Source organism: Apaloderma vittatum, unplaced genomic scaffold (assembly GCF_000703405.1).
Source record: "Apaloderma vittatum isolate BGI_N311 unplaced genomic scaffold, ASM70340v1 scaffold33327, whole genome shotgun sequence".
Taxonomy (NCBI): Eukaryota; Metazoa; Chordata; class Aves; order Trogoniformes; family Trogonidae; genus Apaloderma; species Apaloderma vittatum.
In genome coordinates this window covers 1-15,558 of record NW_009726159.1, presented here as the reverse complement: position 1 = coordinate 15,558, position 15,558 = coordinate 1, and the positions used below count along the sequence as shown (strand labels likewise).

The 15,558-nt window shown below is 47.3% G+C and overlaps 1 protein-coding gene across 1 annotated transcript; it reads left to right on the top strand.

Moving 5' to 3' along the window:
• Positions 1-4,331: 4,331 nt before the first annotated feature.
• Positions 4,332-15,439, top strand: LOC104269818 (protein FAM179A-like). Its single transcript, XM_009873185.1, is given in 11 exon segments — positions 4,332-4,359; positions 5,302-5,423; positions 5,425-5,437; positions 6,283-6,399; positions 7,286-7,521; positions 9,058-9,221; positions 10,443-10,489; positions 11,834-12,024; positions 13,031-13,190; positions 13,995-14,159; positions 15,294-15,439. Coding segments are annotated over 11 exon segments (1,389 nt in total).
• The last annotated feature ends 119 nt before the right edge of the window (positions 15,440-15,558 follow it).

Sequence of the window (15,558 nt, the reverse complement as noted above, 5' to 3'; positions counted from 1 at the left end):
ATTTCAAGACGTGGGCCACTGGTTGGACTGATTGTGAGGGCGCTGATTGTGACTGTTTCTGTTCCCAAGCCTTGAGTGTTGGGCACCTAGAGCCATTTGTAGAGTCTTTCATGGCAGAAACCCTACGTGCCACGAAGACCCGCTTTCAGAAGAGAAGCAGCAGCTGACTGTTGCACACCTTTTCTAGTGTCGGCCCCTGCAGCTTTACTGTTGTCAGCTGATTTATGTTCCTACAGTATTAGCACCCAGAGGCCCCTTAGGTTGAGGTCCTCTTTGCATGAGGTGCTCTTTGAGCCCTTGCATGGGCTCAGGATCTTCTTCAAAGCACCTCAATAAGGAGAGGAAACCTTTCAGTGCTTTTGTCTGAGGCTGAGTTATGCTCCAGGCAAAGGTGTGTCAGTGTACTTGGCTCCTTCTCGTTGCGTCCGGCAGTCAGAGGAGACCACAGAGTGATCAGTCCTCAACCTTTGGGGAACAACTGCCCTTGGCTGCAGCTCCAGCAGAGACCTTCACAGCGCTCAAGGGAAGCAAACTTGTGTACAGGACTCAAATAACCGTGACGTCCAGCACACCACCTCATTAGAGCTGGAGTGAGGGATTGTTCAAGTGCTTTTTGAAGGAGCTAATGAGGTTTGGCATTCAGATCAGCTTATTCCTAACTCTCGTTTTTCTGCCCTGGCTAAGCTGCTGCTTGTGGTAACTCTTGTTTCATGGTTGAGCAGCCCTCCTTTGCTGAGGAGCAGCCATTGCAGGAGCTTTTGACACAGACATTGAACTTAGAAGATCTTGGAAATGAAAGCTGAGGGCAGAACTTTTAAAAAGAGCATAACGTGGGTGATGCTTTTCACTTTACGTCTTTTGTCTGTGTTCCTTGCCTTGCACTGTAAATATTTGTGAAGGCAAGTTTGCTGCTTCAGAAATTTGTCGAAATGTGAAGTTCAGCAGTAAGAGAAAACAGACTTTGGATGTGCAGTCTCGCTTGGATTATGGTGCAGAAAAATGCAGGAGCACTTCCCGCTTGGTCCCCATGTGTTGCCTGGTCTAGTCGAGAGGTGGTGTCCCTGCCCAAAACAGGGAGGTTGGACTGGATGATCTCTAAGGTCCCTTCCAGCCTAGGCCATTCTATGATTCTTGTGAGCTGTGTGTCTAACCTAAGCAACTTTGACACCAAAACTTGGAAAAATGGGGAGAGATGCAATCGGTAGCCTTGTGATTCTCCCACAGGCCTGGGGAAGCTGCCAGTTGCACTGGGTGATGGCTTTTTCTCTCTGCATAAAAACTTCATTGTATAGCTGCATTATGGCCCTGCAAATCGAAATCCACTGACCAAAAAACCCCCAAACAACTGTCCTTGCTCTAACTTGGTTTTCTCCTCACAAGAAGCTGGTGAGATATAGGGATCGGCCTCCACAGTGGGCCCAGTCCTGGCGAGCTCTGCAGGGTTGTTAGCACCGGCATGTTTCACATAACGATACGCTGTGTTTGCTGTGCTGGGAAGCCACCAGAGAAATAGCTTGTTAGTTGGGAAAGAAAGTAATGACAGCATTAAATAGTCTTGGTTTTCATTTACTGTGTGCTGGTGACCTGAAGACACTGAAAATCCCAAAGGATGCATTTCCTTTTGATTAACCCCACAGAAGGATGACAAGGAGTAGAGTGACTGGTCCTGGTCTACTCCAACATCACCAGGGCCTGGAGCTATTCATATGCCGCTGTGTTCCATCTTTTCCTTTTCAGAAAGCCATTTCTGAACACTTTTCTCATTTGGCGGTGAACTGCTGCCACTGTTCTCCTCTGTCCTCACCATCTAGTTTTCCGTGCTCCTATCAGCAGTGGCAAAAGGTGAATTCTGTGCACTCAGGGCGCCCCCCCAGCTGCAGGCAATTTGCTCTGCCATTATTGCCCCAGTTACAGCGGTTTTGGTGCAAGGGACAGAGGGGTGGCCCTACGTAGCTCTCCATTTGGGGGTTTCCATGTCATGTAGCTGGCCTGAGGTAGGAACCGTGCCCTGAATTTCAGCCATTAAGCCTGTGGGGACCATGGAGGTGCCACAAATAATGTCCTTCCTAATTACACTTGATAGGTAGTTAGCGTTTAGGTAGGACAGCCTGAGGAGGAACAAAACTGAGGGATGGAGAGCCTGGCTTTGTGTCACAGCGTGGCAGAGGCAGCCTTCTGTCCTAGCTACAGGATACTCTCATTTCCTGTAATTACTGCTTTCTCTCGGGCATTTTTAATACCTTAAGCAATGGGGCGTGCTCAGCTTCATTTTGGAGGTGATCTTAACCAGCCAAAATTTCCACTGATGTATTTCTTGAATGTTCAATGAGACTGAAGAAAATATACCTTAATCCTTGCTTTATGCCCAGGTCCCACTTGCAATGATAGTTCTGTTCCTTGTTTTAAAGTACATAGGCCAAATAGACCTCCATTTGTGTTTTCAAGGGTATTTAGTGCCTGCCTCTCATTGAAAGTAATGGCAATTAGGCAACTGAAAACCTTTAAAAGCAACTTAATTTCTTGACCGTAAGTTGCCTGTGTGAGTTTACCTAGACTTGCAAAAAGGATGAAAGCCAAAGTGCATTAACTGTTTTGGCTAACTCCAGCCTTTCTGAAATGACTTGCTCCAGATGAATGCTTTGAGAGCTTTTGAGCAGAGTTAAATTTCTTTGGCAGGGAGTGGAGCAGTACAGGGCCTTGCTGCAATTTCTATTGAAATGTGCTTGAGGATGCCATCTTACTGGACTGTAAGTTTGATTGATGCGAGGGCACCTGAAGTCCTTGTACAGGCATTCTTTGTTATTTGTTTCACGCTTACAGAACACATTAATGTAGGTACTTGCCTTTGCTTCTTCCATCGAGTGCAGAGGCTTTATTCCTTCTGTGGTAATTTAACTGAACTCTGCCTGTGATTAATCCTTCTGACTGCACTTAGTTACCATGTGATTGTCCTTCTGTTTGCAGAGCTTTAGAGGCACCTATGACCGGATTCTCCTAATGCACTGCACATTGGCATCCTTCTGTACTCTCTAACATTTGTAGGAATTTTACTGCTGGCTTACCATCCTGACCTCTTACCCTAAGGTATGCTCTGCAAAATCCCCTGTTACCTCTCAGTTAGGCCATAAGAAATAGGCTAATGTGTTTAAGGAAGCTCAAATCCTGTACGGTGACTGAAGTCTCTGTTAGAACATTGAAAAGAAATCTCTACAGTTTCAAAGTGAAAGCAGGCAAACCAGTAATGAAACGGATTGCAGGGACTGAAGCTGAAAAGTGTCTTGTTTTGTTATAACACTAACCTGAAGAGCTAAGCATAAACTCCTTTACCCTCATATACCTTGTACTCTATAACTCTGGAGTTTACAATTCCACTAGTCCCCTGGGATGTGAACATGGCAGGAAGTTTCTGGATAGATGGCACCCCTAGATCAAAGGGTTATGCTGTAGTCTCAGGCTTTCTGAGGTGCTACAAGTGCTATAGGTACCTCAGCAATGGTATAAATGTAGGCAATTTAGCTACAGCAGCAGTTGTTTCATCTGCTTTTCTCCTTCCTGTCCCAGCGGGTGGCAGATTTGGAAGTATTTGGCTTCTGGTCTGAGTTGTGCCTCAGAATTACTTGTGCATATGCCATAAAAACTTATCTCCCTCTTTCTGCTGGAAAAAAATCTCGCAGGCTGGTAGAAAGTGATAGAGATAGGGGTTACAAACCAGTCTCCAGTACTGTAAGCCTGGTGTACCCCCTTAAATCCAGGTATGTTTGTATTAAAAATAAGTAAACTATTGTACTCCCCATTTTTTTTTTGTTATTCTTGGGGTAAGTCCGATGGGACATTACAGCTCTTTGGCATCAAATGAGGGAAATGATGCTCCTGCTGCAGCGCTGAGTTCAGTGGGAACAACTCCCATGTGCTGCACGGGGTCCAACAGCAGTGGGTGCGGTGAGAGACTTGTGTGTGCTGCCGTGCCCATACAGCCCTGGGGAGAGCAGCTGCTGGGGTGGAGTTATGTGTCCCCGTTACGCTGACAGCAGTCTTCCTCCAATGTTTGGGCTTTGTGGCCAAGATTTTGATGAAACGTGGGAAACGCACAGCTTGTATATATTTTTGTGTTGTTTTCACACTGCCTGACTTGAGCAGTGCCATACACAGGAACCGCGGTAGGCAGGGCAATGCCGGGGATCGGTGGCCGTCACTTGCGCTAGCAGTGCTGTTTTTCCATGTAGGCTCCTGATGCTGCAGGGGAACCCACCGGCAGCTGAATCAGGCCCAGCAACCGGCAGCACATCGAGCACACTCTCAGTTGCAAAGAGCCCATCGCTCCCACCCCTGCCATGGCAACGCAAGATGATTTTGCAGCAGGTAAAGGGCTGCAGAGACTGGAGACTTCTTCAGCCAGGGCTTTGTTGCAATCCATTCCTGCAGCCTTTGCCCAGAGGATGTTCGCCTGCAGCAGCAGTGCCAGCACCCAGGAATATGCTGCTTGGCTCAGGGAGGCAGAGCTTGTGCAAAAAGCTGAGTTCAAAGCACTGACTGTGAGACCCTGGAGATGCTGGCAAGTGCAGCACCTGTTGTTCTTGCTGTACAAGTGAGAGCCCAGCCCCAGAGGATGGGTAGTGGAGAAGATACTGGTCAGAATAAGGAGCAGGGAAACACTCTCTGTATAGTTTTGTATTTTCAGGAGCAGCCAAGAGCAGAATTTTTTTGAGGCAGGACATGTTTATTTTGGCTTTAGGTGTCTCTGCAGTAAAGAAAGCAGGAGATACAGCCCTGTATCAGTGAAGTAGAAGAAAAGAGAATGTTTAGCTGGACAATTTGCATCCTATGGATTCAGTAATCAAATAAGCCTACTGAATATTGGGGACATCCAATGCAGAGTACAAACCTTCTTTTACTTATAACACATAGTGATTGTTTGTGTCCTCAAACTTTCTTTGTTGTGAAGAGAAATTAATAAAAAATCCACAAAACCCAACCGCAAATTGAGTGTGAATTACGGAAAGGAAGGACTTTTAAACTAGCTTTGGAAAGCATCTACTTACTAGACATTGTTAAACTCTAGAGACCATTGTGGGTTGTCTACCCTTTAGAAAAGAGAGGAAAGAAATCCTGTAGTGATGGATGGGCAACTAGAGGAACACATGCAAATGTGTAACACAGCCAGACAGAACACTGTGAGGTCAAACAGACCTGTTGCCAAGGCCCGGTCTTCCTGGTCTTCTGTGGAAAAAAGGGTGTCTCTTGTTTTCCTTTCCATATCAAATACTGCACATTTGAGTAATTTGTACTGTCCTTATTTTAAAGCAAAGTACCACGCCCCAGTTGCTCTCTACTGTGGGAGCGTTCCTAAATTCAAATCCAGATACACAACTCTGCAAGGTGGAAGCGTGGATTCAGACACATGGTTTTGTGACAGCAGCTGGATTGACTGAAGAAGAAGGTGAGGATAGAAAGGGGCTAAATATGCAACGGTGGCCTCAGCCAAGTGAAGAAAAACGATTATTTCAGAGAGAAATGGTCCTTGGAGGTCAGTCCTCATGTGCTGGCTCTGTCAGATTAGGCGACTGACAGAGAGCTGCAGATGGTCCTGTGCTCCTCCAGTTGTCTGCATAATGTCACATCTCTCTATCATTAATTCCTTATGCTTTTTGCTTTATTAACAGTAGCTAAACCACTACTGCTGCCAGCCAGGACAGGGAGGATGGCCCAGGTGGCCATAAATCAGATGTTGTAGTGAGATGTGAGTTGTTCTTCTATCCTTGTTATCAACGTGTGGTCTTGCAGTATTTAAATATCTGCCTCTTCCTTTGCTTGTTGATCAGATCTGACCTTGAGAGTAGGATGGTGCCATAGAAACACTGGCAAGGTCTGCCTGCTTGCTGAGATGTTGTTATTTCCAGAAATACCAGTAGCACCTTGTGAGTTTTACTGGTAGTCTTCACAGAAGTCAAGGCCGGGAATGGGAATATATTTTCCTCTCTCACCCGCGGAGCCTTCAACCTCTCTCTCTTGGTTTGCTAGCTTAATGGTCCTCAGAAGAAATAAACTGATAGTTTTGTGAAAAATAAAAACAACCTGCTCTCCTGAATGACTAAAAAACTCCAAATTGAATGCCTCACTCATTAGATGGGTTCATTTTAAAAATGTGAGTTCAGCTAACTCCCTTCTTCCTTTTTACTTGATCTACAGCTTCTCTTCAGTCCACAGATGCCTGGCTCAGCCAGGCTGCTGTGCACAGCCTTGGCACTGGGGATGGAGGAGATCTCTCCCACTTTTCTCACCAAGCCTTGACCCAGGACCCCCGAGAGAGGGAGGTGAGCAGCGCTAGCCTAGAAACCATTCAGATCAAGGACAAGCTGAAGAAAAGGAGGATGTCTGAGGGCCTCTTACCCTCACAGAAAGGTAATGTGAAAGTCTGACTGTTCTCTTGTGGGAAGAAGGGTCTTCTCCCTTTCTTCAAAGACATGCTGAAAGAGTTGGGTTGTTCAAACTGGAGAAGAGATGGCTCCAGGGAGACCTTATAGCGGCCTTCCAGTACCTGACGGAGGCTACAGGAAAGCTGGGGAAAGACTGCTTACAAGGCTGCATAGTGACAGGATGAGGGGCGATGGTCTTAACCTAGAGCAGGGCAGATTTAGAGTAGATGTTAGGAAAAAGTTCTTTGCTATGAGGGTAGTGAAATACTGGACCAGGTTGCCCCGAGAGGTGATGGAGGCCCCATCCCTGGAGACATTCAAGGTCAGGCTTGATGGGGCTCTGAGCAACCTGATCTAGGTGCAGATGCCCCTGCTCACTGCAGAGGGGTTGGACTAGATGACCTTTAAAGGTCCCTTCCAGCCTAATGCATTCTATGATTCTATGACTCCCAGCCCAGAGAGCCAGTGCACATTCCCAGTGAAGAGTTCTCCCTTGCATGTGGCCTCCTGCAATAACCTGCCCCGCTCTCAGGGCCCTGTGTAGCCCTCCTGTTGCTGCAGGGATGTACAGCTGTGTGGAGGAGGAGGAGGAGGAGGGTGTATGTGCAGGTGACTTATTCTGGGTAAGCCCAGATCCGTGGGCTCCCTGTTTTCTGACGGGAGCACAGCGGACCAGGGTGTTCCTCTGGTAGCTCTGTGGAAGTGGGTTAAGTGTTGTCCACTGCCTTGCTTCCAGTGGCTGCCAGCATGAGCATGTTTCCATGTGCAGTTATGTAGAAGTTTCCAAGAAATCTGTCCAATGAAATATCTAGCTTCAAGTGCTTTAGTTTTGCAGTTCTGCTTCTGTTATGCGTTTTGTCTCTGCTTTGCAGGCCTGACTGACTGCAGTGACGCCAAGGGGGTTATCCTGGAGTCAGCAGTTTCTGGACCAGCTTCTCAGAGGTCTCTGATAACCTCCAAGCCCATGCCTCCCATCCAGAACAGCCTTCCTTCCTCAGAGCCCAGCGGGATGAGCGATGGAGAGCAGGAGCATGGGGAAAATGGCACAGGCTGTGGTGACAGTGATGGGAAGAACAAGGAGCTGATGTCAGAGGACAAAGGACATCAAGTAAGGAAACCAAATCAAATCATGTGCGGTGGACCTTGAGTTTATTTCCTGCAGGCAGAGTTCTTAGATCTTCTTTCTGTGTGGTGCGAGCCCAGGGAAACAGCTGAGCCAAGGAAGAGCTCAGCTGGACGTTGTGCTTCAGGCCGCCTTTGCAATGTCCATACTGTAGACTTCACGTCCTCAGCATTCATCAACAGAAGAGGTCTTTAAGTAGTTCTGTGCTCTCTAGTGGCTCCTGCTGTGTTTTATGACGCAGAAAATGCCAACAACCCCCCAGAGCAACTAAATATGTCCAATCTGGTCAAGCATATCCTTCCACAGTTAGTAAAGTACAGGTATCTGTGAACCATCGGTACATTGCAGTTAGTGCTGCAGACACACCACTGTCCTGGTGGCTTTTTGTATCAGCTCTGTCTGGTTTAAATAGAAGAAGATGTTTATTGGAGGAGGCAGTCCTGCAGACTCAAGTTTAGGTTGTCTCAGCTTTTGAGTTGTAAAGCCATGTCCTTCCTGCAGTTTCTTCAAATACTATCTCTAGAGTTCAGCGACCCCTGTGCAGCTTCATCCTCTCCTGTGGGTCTCCTGGGGGTAAGTGATAGGAGCTGCCAATTCTGGCCACAGGGAATGGAATCCAGACCCCATCCACTTGATTGTCTTTGCAGGAGGGCCAGAAGCTGCAGGTGGTTTGGTTTTGCCCTGGTGGGCAGGATAAGGCAGATGCGTAACAGCTTTTGTAGACAGGTTCACCAGTAAAAGCCTGAGTACTTTATTTCAGTCTGGCAGGTACAGGCCAAATGTATCCCTGACATTAAATCTGTTTGAATTCAAGCAGGTCCTGATGTGGCTTTTGAGCTGTGACAAGAATGATGGAAATGTGCATGTCTGCCCCAGCTTCCTCCATCGCCCGTGCTAGCAATGGCATGGGGAGCCTGAAGTAATTTCAGCAGGCAGAAAGACCTTGCACACAGCAGCAGGGTAGGGAGTTCTGCTGCACTTCATAAATGACAGTGAGCCTGAGATAATGAATTGTGAGGGAGCTGGAGGGCACATTAACATCTGGGCCAAAGAACTGATGGGGGAACTGTAGGAAGGGTAGAAGCAGAAAAAACGATGGGCTTGTGAAAAGCAGGTTTTGACAGCACGCAAAATGACTTTGTAGGGACTTGGCTGGAGTGCAGCAATGGCTGGTAGGTGACAGTGGTCTCAATCCATAGGGAGGACAGTGATCTCAATCCATTCCTGTACCATAAGAGAGGCCAACAGAGGCAACAGCACCCCAGGAGATCTTTATGCCAAGCAGATGGATGCCAGGTGGGAACGTAACCACTGCCTGAGAGGTTAGCGAGGGGAGAGACCTGGCAGCAGCACAGGAAATGGTGTCTCCTTCTCCACTTTCTGTTGCCCATTCCAGGCCAAGCTGCTCCATCAGTTTGACTTTTGCTGCAAGTCCTAACTACATGCAAGGCTAAACTTGTTGTGGCATCAAAGGGGGAAGGCTGGATGCTCAAGCTGAGCCCTGTGTTCTACTATTTCCAGGCCTCCCTGCTGCCCTTGTACTACCGTGGTGGGAATGGGAAGAAGTCACTGGGAGTGCCTTTGATTCCCCCTATCGTCAAGTCAGCGAGACCATCCGATGAGGCGCCTGGCAGCTCTGCAGTGCATCTCTCAAGCTCTCAGCACCAAGAGGCCCTGGAGATGACGTAAGCCAAAGCGTCTGCTTCTCCAATATGCTGGTCACCTGGCGCCTTGCATCTCGTGGGGTTATTCTCCACCATCAGCTCTCCAACGTACTTGGGCAAATTTCTGTGCATTCACCACTTTATGTATCTCTGATGCTCCAACACAATGTCAAAACCGCCATCATACACTCTAAGTGTAGTGGGGGTGGGGAAAAGGAGGAGATAGGACTTAAGAGGACCTTCAAAGCATGTCCTCTGCTGGACTCTCATGCTGATTCATCCTGTTATCTTTGTGGTGCCTTTTGGGACCTGTATTGCAACTGGTTTTTGTGTCATCTTTGGCTGCCAATTTCTGTACCTGCAAGAATATGTTAGGGCAAATATTGGCTGTTGTATAGCTGTCTGCAAATTCAGATGCTGCTTCTGTAAATGTCCGTCATAACTTCTCTGTGTCTGGGCCTTCACTGCAACATGAGAGCCCAGATAAATCTTGGTTTATAGGTGTCTAATCCTATAGATGTTTAATATTTACATATGGTTTTAAGATGAAGGGGGCAAGGTGCTATAGATAAGTTATAGGGCTGTAACTGATAGATATTTGCTGGGATATGCACGGGGAAATCTAGCTGGGAACCTTATCCTAGTTATAACAATAAATAAGGAGTCAAAGAAATATAGATCCAATTTAAAAGCTTCAATATGGCTTTTAGAGTGCAATCTGAATATACTTCCCTACCAGTTGAGTTGGAAAAAAAATTTTTCTTCTTGAAATGGCAGGGAGGTGTAGTATTATTCTTAGGAGACAGCAGTGGTGTCACCATGTGTAGTAAGATACGGCCACCAGTTGAAGTCATGACCAGGCAAAGTTAGGCTTCTGCAGCAGTATAAAAGTAGCTGCCCTAAATACAGATTTATGACTGGCTTAATGTCTCGTGCTGCTTCAGAAAGCATCTATGTAACAGTGAAAGCCACTAAGCTCCAGAAGGAGAGAGAGCAGAATTGGATATTTAAGGCCCAAACTGAAGAGTGACTCCTGTGTTTCAGCTGGAGCCTGATGAGCTCTGTGTCACTGCAGCAACTGCGAGCTTAATGGCAGTTAATCAACTTTGCATATTGTTGATTTTATAGGTTGCATTTCCTCCTTCATCAGAACAACCATGTTAAGGAAGTTTGCCTCCTTTAATGTTATCCTCCCTTCTCTTTCTACCTCCTCATATACTCTTTTGTCCTCATTTTTTTAAGGCCAAGATCAAGCAATAGCAGTGAAGAGAAGACCCTTGAATCTCCAGGTACGTGTAGAGCATGACTGTCCTAAAATGACAATAGGAATCCTGACCCCCAGGTGGCACTGTGAAAGTTCAACTGAAAACCATCCTGTAACTTTTTCTATGCCTTGATGTGCTCAGATGTTTCCAGTCACTGGGAAATGTGCTCTGGTGATGCAGTGAGAATGACTCCGGCATGGAGTTATGAATGGCAGGAGCTGGAGGGGTACCTTGGGGCCCCAGAAGTGCACAGCAAGAAAAAAAGCATTTCTCTACCTCATGCTTATACCTTTTGTCTCTCTGCATGCTCGCTAGAGGCACAGAGATTAGAGAAAAATGAGGCATTTTGCATGAAATGAGAAATGTTCCCACTCCTCCCTCCTACACTTGAAGGAGGAAACATTCCCTTGGAGCAGTTTCTGAATGGAACCTTTTGGGATCTGAGGTAGATTCATCAACATTGCCTAGTTCTGCACTGGGAGAATTAGCGAAACCTTGTGTGATGTGACGTCCTTGTGAACTCTGCTCTGAGAAAGAGCCTTAGAAAAAGGATCCAGCCTATTCAGGATCAGAGCTTTCCATCCTCTTAAAGCACAAGCTTAAATTAACAGCTGAGTAATGAACTGAGGTTTCCTTTGTGCAACTCATTTACCTCAACCACATGTGCTCGTTTTGTGACTACGAATCTCATCCCCTACTCTATCTGCATATGTCAGCATTGCAAACTGAGGATGGGGTAGATGCCTGCTGGCTTCTCCCTGCTCCCCATCTTGCATTGTCTGGTTGCCCACCTTGCAGTGTCTGGTGCATGTGTGTCAGCTAAAACGTTTAAGCTGAAAACCTTGATGACACTGTTGATGTCTCTTTGCCATCTGTGGGTTTATAGCTCTAGGAGAGATGAGAATTTAGCAAATTATTTTGCTGATGCAGAAAAAAGGATAAGAGCAACTGGTCCCTCAGCTTAGTGTTAGTTCTGCCAAATAATGAGTGTGCCCTGTTAGAATAATTTCTTTATTGCTGATCTGCAGCAGGATGCTGAATGCAACTCGGGAGAAGTATTGCTGAGTACGTAAGGTGACATTTTTGCCAGATACATTCTGGGCTAGAAATGAGCTATATCATTAAACCATATCTCTCTTTTTGGCAAGGCCAATCATCTCCATCTCTCTGCTCTTCCCTACCAAACACAGCTGCACACCAGAAGCCAAGGGCTGAGGCCTTTGTGGTCCATGCAGTAGGTTTGAGTCTGATGACCTACAGAGTAATGCCATTTCCCCTGCCGGTGCACTATGGTAGTGGCCCACCTGTCTGCAGAAGTTCTATGTCCCTTGCTCTTCTCATACATTACCTCTATCCATGTCTTACCAGAGCTCCGGACTCTGGAACCCATCTTACCTGTTCTTCAGCATCATGTTGTTGATGCCGTGAAGTCTGCTGGGCATCTACATGAACCTGTGCCCCCCTTAGCAGTCCTCCCACTCAACCAGGACAAGGAGATGGATCGTCTGATGAGCCCTCACCTCCTGAGTGACGATGACTTGAGGGACAGCAATGGACGGGTAAGGGCTAAGGGCAGGGGTAAGTAGGCTTCCTTTTCAGTGACTGTCCAGAGCTTAGCACAAAAGGGCAAGGAAATCATAATGTTCCTCTCTTGGGGAGTAGTCTCTGGGGAATACATTGGACAGCTATAGAGCAATTCCTTGAGGATTTTCACTGATGCAGAGAGCCACTGGTTGGGAGATCGTGCTAAGGTTACACAAGAAACATTCTTTACGTAAAAAGGCCAATTTAGAGCAGATCTGAATGGCAGAGCAAGTTACACATCAGTGAATGTGTGCAAAGTGCCTGCTTGGAAGCACAGAAGCAAAGATTATAAGGTTGAGTGTAATCAAGGCTGCAAAATCAAATGAGAGAGCTTGCTCTTCCATGGTTACTTTCCTTGCTGTGTCTCACAGCAGGAAATGAGAAGCAGCTGCAATTACTGGCCATGAGTGTTAAGAAACAGCAAATTACCTCTCATTGCTGTTTATTTGTGATGGCTTTTATACCCCGCCCAGGCCTGCAGGAACTGGGGTGCTGTCATAGTTCGAGTCTGTCTCACTGGGAACAAGAGCCATGCAGCTGCTTGCACACCCACACTCCCCTCTCTTTAGGGGTGGAGAGGGAGAAAATCCCACAAGGATTGAGATTAGGACAGGGAGGGCTCGTTCACCAGCTCTACCAAAAAGCCCTGCCTGACCCAACCCCTGACAGTCGTCACTGATATTGTGAGCTCTTCATACCTGTTGGAGCATGGCTGTGACTCTCTTGGTTCAAACAGGGCTTCCTGACATAGATTGAGAAACGGTACCTTGCCCCAGTGGAAGGTTATGGCAATGAAGGGTTACACATCACTGGGTACAATTGTACGTCAAGGTGAGGGAAGGAGTTCTTCTGCAGCTGCTGGGATGTATGCCCACTGCATTAATGACTATGACACTCTGCCCCTGTGTTCCTGAGGAGTTGTTGTGTATGGTTTGTGTGTCTCTCTCCTTATGCTTCACGATGTCTTTCCCTTGCACTTAGATCCACGTTACCTTGTCCAAGTCAGCTCAGAAGAAAATATACCAGAAGCGGATGAGAGAAATGGAACTCTTGCGCCTGGAGAGGGAGAAAGAGAGGGATAAGGAAAAGTCCTTGGAGTTCTCTACAAAAAATGTTGACCCTGGGGTTGCAGCCAAAGAAAGTAAGTGGTTGCTGTGTTTGTGGGCCTTTTGGTTCACTTGCTTGCTATTCGCGTAGTGTTGCAAACGTCTATAAAATCTGACTGGACGGCTGTTACACTTCCATCTGAGCCGGTTTGGATTTATTTCCATTTTCCAAAGGAAAATACAAAGGCATCAAGTGCCTTGCCCATGACCCACACTGAGTCAGTCACGGAATATCACCTTGCCCCCTTCTCAGCCCAAGGGCATCTGACAAGGTTGTCTGTTTTTTTTCTTGCTATTATTTTATGAAGTACTGGTGAGGAGTGCTGAGGAGGGAGCCTCGGAAATCTGACTTCCCTATCCAGCCTCTGAAACAGGAAAGCAACAGAAAAGCAACACTGAGTTTTCCTCATTTCTGAGGGAAAGCATCCCTTATTCAGTTTTAAACTAAAAGAGGGTAGATTTAGACTGGATATAAGGAAGACATTTTTTACAATAAGCATGGTGAAACGCTGGCACAGGTGGACTAGAGAGGTAGTCGAAGCCATCCAAGGTCAGGCTTGATGGGACTCTAAAGAAACCTGACCTAGTTCAAGATGTCCCTGCGCCCTGCAGGGGGGCTGAACTAGGTGATTTTTAAAGGTCCCTTCCAGCCCAATGCATTCCATGATTCTCTGATTCTCTGATCACTGTCCCACGTTAGCATGCAACTGTTATGCTTGGAGTTGTCTGGGTCAGCAAGGGCAGGTTACCCAGCTCCAGCAAAACTTGTAGCCCTTTCCAAGCCCATAGCCACCCTGTCCAGCACCCTCCACTTACAAGGTCCTTTTTGGTCTCTGCAGGCTTTGGACTACCGCCTATCAATGGGATGGTTTCTCTTTCTGCCAGCACAAGCAATGCCTGCAGGGAAAGTGCTGGTACTGCCTTGAGGAAGCGGGAGAACAGGTCCTCGCTGCCCAGCATCCACGTCAACACCGAGGGTTGCAGCTTCCCACGCAACTCCTCAGGTGAGCCTGCTCTGCTAAAGCCCCTGCGCCAGCACTTTCCTTGCAGAAGGAGCTCAAATTGTCTCATTCCTCAGGTCAAAACCCTGTCCTGAGGGTTGAGAGCAAGCCTGCTGTGGATCCACTCCAGCTTGGTGACACTGGAGCCCTTGGCGCTTGCAGATGTGTTGAAAAGTTTAGCTGAATAAAGTAGTGGCAAAGTCCAAAATGTAACACTGGTGGGAGGAGACAGCTGTAACTGCAGGGCTGAGCTCCGGTGCCATCTGACAGAGTGTGCTTGCTGTGTACCACCATGATCAGTCAGCCACTCACCGTCCTGGCCCTCTACCTCTGCTGCCGCTGCCTGTCTCTTCAGACAGCTTTTCTGCTGTCGTGGTGAGGGTTGTCTCTGCATGGAGATTAGTGACTTAGTACAATCGTGCTCTTGCACCCAGCAGGGCTTCATGGCTTCTAGCCTCTCTCATCCCACCACCTGCAAGGCTAGGTGGGAACAAGTGGCGCCTCTTCTGTCCCCCCACCCAAATATGGTGCCTGTGTGTGTAGCAGACGACACATGGGAGAGGCTGCCTGGTGCTCCCCAGCTGCCTGCAATAAATATACAGCAGATAGTGAGTCTGTGGGTAGCCTGCCTCTTGGTAGGATGCAGAGTGAGTTAAGAGAAAGGGAGCTAGGTATACTTTGAATGCTCTTTTCTAGTGATGCTACTTTGATTTTCAAAATTGACCAGAACTAGCCTGTCGTGGCTGCCCATTCAGACTGAATAGAGATGTGTGTATCTACATGCTCATGCAGTGACATCACTGATCTCAGTGACAGTGCTATGTGACATCCACATTAGCAGTCATCTGAATATTTTTGATTTTATAGTTCCCTCATCCTTCATACTTTGTAGAATAAGGTAGCACAAAACCCCTTTCAGTCAAGTTTCTTTACTGAAGGAGTGGTGAAGCATTGGAACAGGCTGCCCAGGGAAGTGGTGAAGTCACCATTCTTGGAGGTGTTAAAAAACCGGGTAGACGTGGCGCTTTGGGACATGGTTTGATGGTCATAGTAGTGTTGAGTTGATGGTTGCACTTGATGATTGTAGAGGGTTTTTCCAACCTTAGTGATTCTATGATTCTGACCCCCTCCTTACAGCAAACTCGCTGCCGGCCGTTGGCCTTGACTTCCTGGAGTGGGGAGAGGAGCCGGCGCGTGGGGCCTCCTGGGAAGCCAGACCCTTCCCTCATCCACAGCAGGAGCTGCTCAACGCGCTCACGTGGCTCAAGAGTGACGACTGGTGAGAAAGCCTTTCTTCTTCTCAGTGCAAAGATAAGTTATTGAAGCTTCTTTTTAGTGCCTCTGAGGCCAGAGAGCCCAGATGTCCAAAGAGAACTACTGAAACCACTCCAAAGCAGTCACA